The sequence below is a fragment of the Pocillopora damicornis genome, chromosome 4, assembly GCF_964200805.1.
Source record: "Pocillopora damicornis chromosome 4, jaPocDami1.2, whole genome shotgun sequence".
In the NCBI taxonomy this organism is placed as follows: domain Eukaryota; kingdom Metazoa; phylum Cnidaria; class Anthozoa; order Scleractinia; family Pocilloporidae; genus Pocillopora; species Pocillopora damicornis.
In genome coordinates this window covers 29376732-29387786 of record NC_142673.1, presented here as the reverse complement: position 1 = coordinate 29387786, position 11055 = coordinate 29376732, and the positions used below count along the sequence as shown (strand labels likewise).

General features: G+C 37.3%; 1 protein-coding gene across 2 annotated transcripts; it reads left to right on the top strand.

Annotated features, from left to right (window-relative positions):
- The first annotated feature begins 385 nt into the window (after positions 1-385).
- On the top strand, positions 386-8631 carry LOC113683955 (acyl-coenzyme A synthetase ACSM3, mitochondrial). 2 transcript variants are annotated; one of them, XM_027201245.2, is made up of 15 exons: positions 393-725; positions 1444-1544; positions 1758-1870; positions 2503-2621; positions 3185-3252; positions 3336-3390; positions 3557-3678; positions 4178-4538; positions 4906-4986; positions 5347-5448; positions 5737-5788; positions 6370-6445; positions 7178-7277; positions 7659-7775; positions 8258-8631. In XM_027201245.2, exons 1-15 carry the CDS (start codon positions 462-464, stop codon positions 8336-8338), a joined length of 1812 nt encoding a protein of 603 aa, XP_027057046.2. In that variant the 5' UTR covers positions 393-461; the 3' UTR covers positions 8339-8631. The 2 variants fall into 2 exon arrangements, 1 of the variants encoding a protein (XP_027057046.2); XR_016185881.1 differs by lacking the exon at positions 5737-5788 and having other exon boundaries at positions 386-725.
- Positions 8632-11055: the final 2424 nt, after the last annotated feature.

Sequence of the window (11055 nt, the reverse complement as noted above, 5' to 3'; positions counted from 1 at the left end):
TCCTACAAGCTTCATCGTTCACTATGCCAGCTTTACTAGACCATTCAAACAGAATGACATATATATATATGTAAACTGTCCATCGCTAAAGATGGATGTGTTATCTCTGACAAATTGCTGAATTTCACGGGCGAAGAGTGATTTGTGTATTACGATGATCCACATATTGATTTGAAAATATTCAGTGGTATCAAAGTCTACAGTGCATCTGCTTTTATGGGTCTGTAGCCTATACAAAAGCCCTGGTAAAAAAAATGCGGGCGGAAACAGCGGAGTCAGGCCTGTATACCTCTCATAACTACAACTGTCGTTTATACCTTCCATCCCTTAGCTTGTAATAAGCTGAGGAAAGGTCGGCCCAGGCTCCGCTGACCGATAAATCATAGTTAATTTATTCCACCAAATTGTAACGCAATCCAACTCGGCTATAATGCGGTGAATCAATCTTGGTGGCGATCGAAATGCGGCTGGTTTGCTTAGCTACAGCGCTTAGGTTTCGCTTTCAATCATGGAGATCATCTAGGATACACCATGGGTGTATTGCAGCAATTGATTGCATCCTTTCACGGTGGAATTCTGGACATGTTCACACAACAACACCGCCAGTGTTTGATTCGAAAGTTGGATTCACGGACTACGAGAAAGAGCGGAGAGAATTTCACATCAGAGTTCCAGAATACTTTAACTTTGCCAATGTTCTTGATGAATGGGCGCAAAAAGAGAAGGTTTGAACGAAAGTTTTCTGATACCGAGTTATTGTTCTCTAATTCGTCTCGGTTGATCGTCTAATTTGTCAGTGAATGTGAAAGTCAAAGTTCAACTGATTTGGTTGATCAGCGGCACGCGAGGTGTAAACGTCTCAGCTTCAGGAACCATTTGTTTCAAATTGCTAATTTTTTCTTCATGAAAGCATTCAAGGTTGGAAATTTATGGCACGAGTTAAGTTTCTAGTGGCTTGATTCGACGGAAAACTTAGTTACAGCTTTCTACGGCAGGCTTAAAATGATTCATTTTCAGTTTTGAAATTCTCATGGTACACCAGTGCGTTTTAAAATTTAATCAACACAAAAACCTAGCTTCATATCTTAAAACAATAGATCACGTAATGCGCGATCATTTTGCTTAATTTTGAATCAAAATGGGTGAAAATTCCGTTTTGTGGAGTTTACGTGACAGCATCATTGTCACGTAACTGTTTTCGTTCCATATAATCTCGAATTTACATGAGCATGAAAATTCACCTGTGTAAAAGAAAGATGATACGTCGCTCGCTGTAAAACCTACCTTACAAACGCAGAACTATATGTCAAATGATATTCTAAAACTTCTTGAAGAAATTTTGTCCTTCTCACCTTTGCGAATGGTGAATTGTGGCAATCCAGTGCACTCCCTAAAACTCAATTTAATTTTCACAATTTTTTCGTAAACTTCATTATTTCTTAGACAGGAGAACGAACAGAAAATAACCCAGCCTTCTGGTGGGTCGACGATAAAGGAAAAGAAATAAAATGGTCATTCCAGAAACTTACAGAAAACAGCAGAAGGTGAATATTAAGAATGCATCACGTAGCCCGTAATTTTTGGTACTGAGACTTTATCAGTTGAGGGGGCAGCAAATTAAGTTGTGTTTTATACAGTAAAGAGCTGATCTCAGTAGATTTGTCATCGGCAGTTCTTATTTCCAAAACGTTTATGGTCTCCTTCAGTGATGTTGTGAAAGGAAGTAGCTGCATGTATCTTCTCCTTTTATTTTCAAGAACTGCGAATATTCTAGCGGGTGCATGTGATGTCCAGAGGGGGGATCGTGTCATGGTCATTTTGCCGAGACTTCCAGAATGGTGGCTCATCAACATCGCTTGCCTACGGACAGGTATAAACTGGTAGTGATAATATATACTTTCAAAATCACAACATTTCGGATACCACCTAGATTTGTAGCACTATGCCTTATTCCCTTTGCTCTGTCTGTAAATTGAGGTTTCAATCAGGTGTACATGCAGATCTTTCCCGTTTCTGTATATCTTCCGTTTTGGGGTGCACATACTTTAAATTTGGTCGCCTTTTATCAGCATTTGACATTTTGCAAATTAGCCATTGTAGCAGGACAATAAAGCAAGAGAGTCGCAATCTTGCACGTTACCTTTGGTTTTTTCTTCTGTATTTTTTATTCTCACATCTCTTATGGAAAAAGCACATTTCTTTCAAGTCCAAAGAATCCGATTATTTATTAGGTAATTTAGTGTTAACAACTGAGTTGAAAACGTAAATTGGCCACCGTTTTACTCTTTACGGTGGCCAATTTACGTTTTCAACTCAGTTGTTAACACTAAATTACCTGCTATGCTCTCCCACCGACGCAGCACCACAGTTTCTTTAGAAACTTACCCCTTTATTCAATTATTTATTAATTTCTCTTTGGTTTGTCAAGTAACGCTTATTGCGTGACATCTCAAGGTCTATGGAGAAGACTAGTTAGTGATATGTTGGGTTAATTTTTTTAAGGAACTATTATCAGTCCTGGATCAACTCAGTTACGAGCGAAAGACATCGAGTCACGGCTGCTGGCTTCTAAGGCGACTTGCATCATTGCAGACCAGGAAAGTGCTGCGTTCGTCGATGAGGTACATTATTGAAAGAGTTAGGTGTTATGGCGGTTAGACTTAGTCGCAAAACACAATCTTATATTTTGCTTTAAAAAATAAATGACTGAAATGAATATTTTGCAAAAAGAGAGAGCTCTTTTTTTAAGCTCTCAAGGTAAAAAAAAAACAAACTTTTCTTGCATATCATAAACCACTTACTGGTTAGAGGCGACAAAACGGAACCTGTTTCAACTTCTTGGCAGATTCGTGTATGGTTACTTTGTTTCAAACTGTGCTGAAATTTAAAGCACACATATGGTGTGAATATAGTCAGATTATTCTTAACAAAGGCAGTAGGTTACTTCTCTAAGAGAGTCCGGTTAGTCTGTGAAATTATGTTGAACTTGTATGCAGTTATCAGCAACTCGTCTGAAACAAAAGAGATATTAGGTGAATCTTGAAAGTCAAAAAAGTTTTTGAGGTCCTTGATGTTGAATGATAACATTGTGAATAAATGGTCGGTAGATGATCAACCAGAAACGACTTGGAACTGCATTAAATTTGTCTAATAAAATGTTGACAGCTTTTTTCTTTCATTGAAGGTTGCTAATTGTTCACCATATTTGAAATCTAAGCTACTCGTGAAAGAAGATGAAAAGACTCCAAATAGGTAAAGACAGTCCTTTCTTGGTGTCATTATATCAAATAATACTCAAGGGTTATATTGACTTAAGCATTTTTTTTTTGTTTTAGGAGAGGGTGGCTTCCTTTCCAAGACCTCTACGCTCAGGCTTCGAATGAGCATCAAGTAAGTACTCTTATTTCCAACAATTTGTGGATATCAATAAACTACGATACTATTTTTAGAGTTAGCTCTTCGATTTGGTGAAGATCCTGCCGTTTCATTTAGTTATCTAGGCGAATTCTCTCTCTGTGTGAACACGAGATATTAGGTGTTGTTAAATGTTTTTCAGTGCGAAGAAACACTGAGTAACGAACCAGTGACAGTGTTTTTCACAAGTGGAACAACAGGACTCCCAAAGATGGCAGAGCACACACACGCTAGTTGTGGTTTGGGGCACATTACAACTGGAAAGTAAGTCTGATGTAGCGGTCAAGACTTATAGTTGCACATTATTGATTTCATCGTAACTTGTCGGGCACTGAAGACTTACGCTGGTTATTTCAAGGGGATTTTCTCAAGACCACTTCGCCTTTTTCTCACGTTTTCTTGTGGTTGGTAAGGTAACGAGATATGACGTCAAGAAGTGGTATCAGGTTATCATAGAAGTCAATTTCATGTTTTCTTTATTATTTTTATGGAAAATGATGCGACAGGCACCCAAAGAGAAAAAGAAAAAGCTTAGAATGAAAAATGTTGAAATAAGATGTTTCCGTCTTTTAATGGCTAACTTTTAAAGCAAAATCCAAGAAAATGACTGTTAGTTAGCGTGTCCGTAGGTAAAGCAGTTTCATTTCATTTTAAAAGCAAACCTTCAGTGTTGTTCAAATTTCACTGACACTGTTTTAACACTCATGATTTATCGAGTAGCCTGTATTCGCTCAGTTCGAAATACCTTTGCTTCGCTACACAGATTTTGGTTGGACAACATTCCTGAGGATGTCCACTGGAACCTCTCTGACACAGGCTGGGCAAAGTCTGCGTACAGCAGCTTTTTTGGCCCATGGTCTCAAGGTGCCTGCGTATTCGTGTACCATAAGGCACGTTTTGAGCCCGTAGCTATATTAGATGCGCTGCAAAAGTACCCAATAAGCACGTTTTGCTCGGCCCCCACAGCCTATCGAATGATGATCCAAGAGGACCTTAGCAAATACAAGTTTCCGTCATTGAGGCATTGTATAAGCGCAGGAGAGCCTTTAAATCCTGAGGTCGGAACTGAGTGGCGAGAAATGACTGGGCTGGAGATAAGAGAAGGATATGGTCAAACTGAAACTGTAAGTTTAGTCAAACAAGAAGATGCGATCAATTTTCCTTACGTACACAAATGAATCCCCTTGGTAGGACTACGCTAACTTTACTTTCACACCAGTTTAGTCCTCAGTTAGGTACAAAAAATGGCATTTCCGATTATCTTTCTACAGTAAATCGGACGATATTTTTCTGGTGATGTTATTTGGCAGCAAACATAATTAGGGACTGTCACTGCATATTACGCGCGTTGGCACTCTAAGTAACTGGTTTGTACACAGTGTAAGAACATAGACAGTTAATCTTGTCCACAAAATAACCGTAATCTAACAAATTGGCGATTCTTTGATATATCAGTGGTCATATTTTCTAAATTTCGTTATTTAACTTAAGACCCTGCTGTGCGGCACCTTTCGTTGCCTCGAAAATCGGCCGGGATCCATGGGTAAGCCCGCGCCAGGATACAAAGTAAAGGTTGGTGAATTTTCCAGTTATATTTGTCCTTTGAAGCAAGTTTTTCATTTGATACCGACGGGTGGTGTTAGTGGTTATGATGGGGATTGTTTTATTGCACAACATGTCCTTTTTGGCTCGATGTCAAGGAATCATTCTCAAACTTTGTGGCACCAAACCGCAAACTTTGGGGAAAAAGTTGAGTTCGAAGCAATGTAAACAGATGAATGCAAATTTAATAAGATATAAAAATTTTAAACGAATGCTGTAAAATTAAAAACGGGAATTAGTTATCTATTTATCTCCAGCGAACGGTCACTCATTTAGAGTTATTATTTGAGTTCATACGGCATAAAGGACTTAATAAGTCTAATTTTTAAGATTGTGGATGAACAAGGGAACGAATGCCCGGATGGAGTAGAAGGTGAAGTTGTTGTGGAAGTTTCATCAAACAGACCTGTGGGACTTTTTACTCGCTACGTGGTAATTTTCACATTTTCAATTTTACGTGTTTGTTTCTTTTCTAGCTTTTTATCCTTTTAAAAAAGTAACATGAAAAACAAAACAAAACAAAAACAGGCCCCCGTGCGACAGTGTTCTTCGCTGAGATAAACGATGTCGTTAATCCAGGGAAACGATTTAGGGCCTCTAATTTAATTTATTAACATAACCAGGTTATGTTAGAGAGCAAAAATCGACTGAAATACTATAAATTTAACACTCTAAAACGAATCAGACCTTCGGCTCAGGTGTTTTTTTTTTCTTATACAGGATGATCCTGATCGAACAAATGCTGTGTTGCATGATAATTTCTATTGGACTGGTAAATTAAAAATAATTGTAAATGTTAAATTTAAGTCCCTAGATCTAGAAATCTCAGTTTTTTCCAAGCATGCATAATGTTCACCACATTCTTTGATAGTCTTCATGACTAAACTTAATAATGAAATTACGGCCGATGCTTTTTGATGAAATTTTATAAACCAGAGACCTTGTCGACGTTTGATGTATAACCTCTGTACCTTCTTTAAGTTTAGATCAATCCACTAAAACACCTTGGACCTTTAAAATATAGGATCTTGTTTTATCTCGGCCTGCTGTACAAAACAACGAATAAAAACAAACTTTATTTATTTTAGCAATTGAAATACATATCTAACAATCCCAACCCGCAAAATACCGATGCTAATCGAGGCGGAAGGAAAACAAACATTAAAATAAATTCTTCAATAACAAGTTGGACTGAACAGAGGAAATGACTAGGAGAGCATGCATACACACAAACAATGAAAAAAAAAACAGATCGAATTGTAGCGTGATGATAGAAGACTTCGGATCCATCAAAGAGTTACCATACCTCTTAACTGTACCTGTATTTTTCTCATCTTGAACATTATGCTTTAGGTGATAAAGCTTACAAAGACAAAGACGGCTACTTTTATTTTGTTGGTCGATCTGATGACGTCATACTCTCAGCGGGGTTGGTAGCTTAATGTGGTTTGAACATTTTATTTTTAATCAATAATAAATGTGTAAATAAATCAGTACGTGCATGAAAGGCGTCTTTGTAACAGAGTAGAAACAATACGTAAACGAACGAGCAAATGAGTTAGGTACTTTTTGATTAAATAAGTAGAAGTGAGTTTGCCAAAATGTCACACTAAGCCTGATTGGGATTTGAACAAAGACTCAGAACAACCCCCAAGGTCAAGGTAATAGTAAAAAAATAGAATCATCTCACTTTTAATTCAAACGCAAGTGAAACCAACTCATCTCCCGCGATCTGAAGGAAATCATAAGGTGTATCATTTGTGGAGCGTACCATTTGTTAACGTTCCTAAAAGCCCCATGAATATGATCAGAGATTGAAATAGAAATTGTTAATACCTGTGACAAAATAGCTCGTAGCTGGTATGACGCGGCTTTTTGTCTCGTCAAAGAAACTCATCAGATACCTTTCAGAGTTTCTAAGAACAATCGTTGAGCATCGCGCGCCATGTGCTGTTTACAAAGTTAAGATGTTATCACTTAGAACCCTCCATCGCAGAAGTAGTCCAAACCTTTTGCATACAAGTTACATTCACACGGTGGAAGATTGTCAAATACTCTTTAAAATTAGTCCACATTTATTTTGTTAAATATTTTTCTTTTTTTCCCTTGTGTACATTTTTCGTTTTCTTCTTGTTTATTTGTGTTTGTTTGAATTTTTAAGCTATCGAATTGGTCCATTCGAGGTTGAAAGCGCCTTGATAGAACACCAAGCAGTCGCAGAGGCAGCTGTTGTCAGTAGTCCCGATTCCCTTAGGGGGGAGGTGAGATGAGTGGACTTTGATAGGGAGGTACAAGGAGAAGTCCTTGTTTAAGTAACAAATATCTTAAAGGATGCTCACCAGCCGAGATGTACATTTGGACCCACTTACATAGGAGCCGTTATAAACTAAGATTAACATGAGGAACAGGTTATTATTTTAAAACTGAGTATCTTGGCAGACATTAAAACTGTGATGCTCTAAAATAAATTAAGCTTTGTGTTTTTCATATGTTATCCTTATGATACCGAGCTTACCAAATTGAAGCGTACACTCGATGAAAACGTCTTCAAATAGTTTGCCCTAAAAAAAGCGGGTAACGTAAGCTTCTGCAAGGATTTAATTGATTAACTTCCTTGTTCATTTTTTTTCGTTTGTGTATAGATTGTGAAAGCCTTTGTTACTCTCTCACCACATTTTACTGGAGACAGAGAAGCATTGGTCCAGGAATTACAAGACCACGTGAAAGAAACAACAGCACCGTACAAGTATCCGAGAAAGGTAACCTGTCGACGGTTAGATCGACCTTGGCTGAACAAGGAATGAACTAGAACGCTTGAGAAATTCCACTAGGAATGACGAACATGTGAAATGTTGAAATGCCTGTAAATTGCTAGTACGTTGTGGTAGGTCGCTGGAGAAATTATAAGCGTTGATTTTGGAGGTGGTAGATTTAAAGATTGAAGCAATGATTTTGAAAAACGGCTTCGCCAAAAGAACATTTTGAATTAAAGAAAATAGACCTTTCCACAATGGCGTAAATGATTATTATCCTTTGATTCAAATTATGCATTTTAGCCCCCTGAGGCTCGCTTTTACGCGAAAATCCTGTTGTTTTTAAAGTTGTCGAGGCCAGGAAGGCTAATATACATAAATGTAAGAGATTAGCATTCTATCCCGCTACTTGCATGTAAAAGAGGGGTGTACACTCTACTTTAGGAAACAAATCTTTTAATGTACTCATTTCCTGAATTACTTTGCAGATTGAGTTTGTGGATAGCTTACCCAAGACAGTCAGCGGCAAGATTAGAAGAGTAGAACTGAGACAGAAGGAATGGTCTTAAATGAAATATAATCAAACCATAACTCACTGTTTGTTACAAAAAAATTTATAGCATTATCCTTCGTAAGCATCTAATTTCTAACAACACACGGTAGATAATGACAATTGAAATGAGTGAAGTGCAGTTTGTACAAGTAATCACCTGATTTCCGAGGCCACCATATTTTGGTATGCTTTTGCGACACAGAAAAACCTGTCCTCTCTATAAAGAAACCGTAGTAAACTGTTTTCTACGACAGGCGTCGACAAACACAAAGGAGTACAACTGATTTGGAAAATAAAGCGTTTAAACAATTTTTAGCTATCATTATTATGCGTTACAATACATTAGCTGCTTCAGTGTAATTATAACAGTGCTCTCAGGAACTAAACAAGAAAAAGTTTCAAAAAATGACGGTATAATTTTCCTTTTTAATCCGATAAAATGAGATAGAAAGTCTCGGAGTAAACTTCTAACTTTTACTAAGAGATTCGTTTCTTTTTTTTTTTTTTAGGAAGTATTTACATTGGAAATTCTTCCTTTAATTGATGGAGTTGTTCCCCAATTTTCCTGGCCATGATTTAGAGCCGGTTAACTAGATTCGTCTTACACAACTATCAATTGGTTATAATAGGAGTTTTGTTCACCACGATAAAACATCTATCAAATAGAGATATAGTAATTTTCATAGACAGTATTAATTACCGGTTAAAAGTTTTTTTTTTCTTAGTAGAAGCCAATACTTAGGAGTTTCGTCAAATAAGGCAAATTATCAATTTACTGTTAGTAGTAATTTAATCGGAGATTACATTTGTTTTCTCTAGGGCCGGGTCACACTAGAGCTAATTTTGTTTGTGTAAATGTAAATCTAGGAAAAAAGTAGCGTGAAATTAATACGTCCCCAGTTTCTATGTCTTCGTAAACCAGACGCAACCCCAAAAAAGTATTTTGCTACGACGAGGGGCTAACACTCGAAACGTCAGCTTTGAAACTCTTAACGGGAACCAAACTACCTGTTATACTCTCTCACCGACGCAGCTCCATAGTTTCTTTAGAAATTTTCCCCCTTCATCCACAAAAAGTCAGTTAGTACTGCACCGAAAAAACTAAAATTTCTATGTTTTTTGTCTGAGACTGAAAAACGAAGTCCCAGTAAGAAAACTACAAAGCCACGAAATAACGATTCTTTAATTCTCTGTAATCCGCGCGAGATGTTTTGGTTTATTCGGGCTCTAAAGAGCGAGATGGGTTTTCGATTGTCTCATCTACCCATCGGTCAAGTTTTGGTTGAAACTTATTTGATGCGACCACCACCAAAATTTGGAAAATTTAAAATTTTTGTCAATTTTTCTCCGCGAAACATTTGAAAAAAGTGGAATTCGTTCTCGTGCGACCCAGTCCTTACTTTGCTCATAAATATGTATAGAAACCTCGCACCACTTCCTTAACAAATAAGATGCAAATAATATTAAAAGAAATAACTCGCGGCGTTATTACTCGCATTTATCCGTGTTTCGGACAGTTCGCTTAATTTTACTTAATTTGAGGTTTCATTGGCTCCGTGGGTCGTTTTCCTTTGTCCTGATACTGTGGTTAGTTTGGTTCTGGTTCTACAACACTCGATATCACACCAAGTGTTTGTTTGTCTGTTTTGTTCGATATTTTCATCTTGCAAACGGCTGTTTCCGGATAAGCGTCATAATAAATATTTTCTGACCGTGAGGTTTTTTGTCTTATTGTTCTTACCGACCAGATGTGTTTTGGTTGTTTTGGTTTGCGTAGGCCAATTCTCTCGATCGATTGCCAGTCGAGTATAGAATTGTAGTTGAAGGCTAAGGGTAACAAAAATGAGTGAAAACTATATAAATACCTCAAAGTTCTTGTTATAAAACCTTTTTAAGAGTTTATTAACAAAATGCTTCGGTACATCGCCAACTAGTGTAGTTAGATCAACTTTTCCTGGCCCTTGCACTCAAACATATTGAATGGAAGAATCAATAACTGATCTTTGTCATCTCATCGGGGTATCCTTATTTATTCCAAAGAAGAATTGCTTTTGCCCTCAGCTGAATGGCTAGGTTTACTATACTAAGATTCTTCTATCATTTCATATATTGGTGTTTCGACAGCGAGCAACTTTCAGATAAGTGTAAGCAAGAGATTAGAACCTGTAATCTCTTGGTGTAACTGATTATTCTAGTTATATAACTACAACTTACAACTTCTGCTTGACTCCATTGAAGAGAAAGAAACTATTATATGTGTGTCTTACTTTATGTACACTAAAAGAGGCCGAAATCATGGTAATTGTGAAGAGTAAATCCTGACTATTAAAACGCGTATGCTTCCCTTTTTGTGAAAGTCGTATATCTGGTATCCTTCCAAATTGAAACAAAATTTTACTCTTTAGAGATAAGATGTTTAAAGCCATGTTTCTAGGAGGAAAAAGGGGGGGGTGCTCTGTTGTTTTTAATTACGAGTCTCAAAAATATTTCCAACCCCCTAGGCTATGGAAAGCCTTGCGTTACTTGTCACACAACACTTAAATTTTGAAACATGTGATGTCGTGTTCTGGAGAATTTTGATGGGTCAAAAGCTACTATCACAACAACTACCAAGAGAAAAACCATTGTTTCCATTCCCTGTAGCCTTCCTTTTTGGTGAAAGGTTACACTAAAACCCTACAATTCCTACTAACTTTCCTTCCACTGGACTCCAAAGATGTCACGCGAAACACA

Bases quoted from the DNA above. Each gene is read 5' to 3' on its own strand.
- LOC113683955 (XM_027201245.2), top strand. From the start codon at position 462: ATGCGGCTGGTTTGCTTAGCTACAGCGCTTAGGTTTCGCTTTCAATCA. The intron at 3,679-4,177 runs GTAAGTCTGATG...TTCGCTACACAG, and splicing joins GGGCACATTACAACTGGAAA to ATTTTGGTTGGACAACATTC. The intron at 5,449-5,736 runs GTAATTTTCACA...TTTCTTATACAG, and splicing joins GACTTTTTACTCGCTACGTG to GATGATCCTGATCGAACAAA.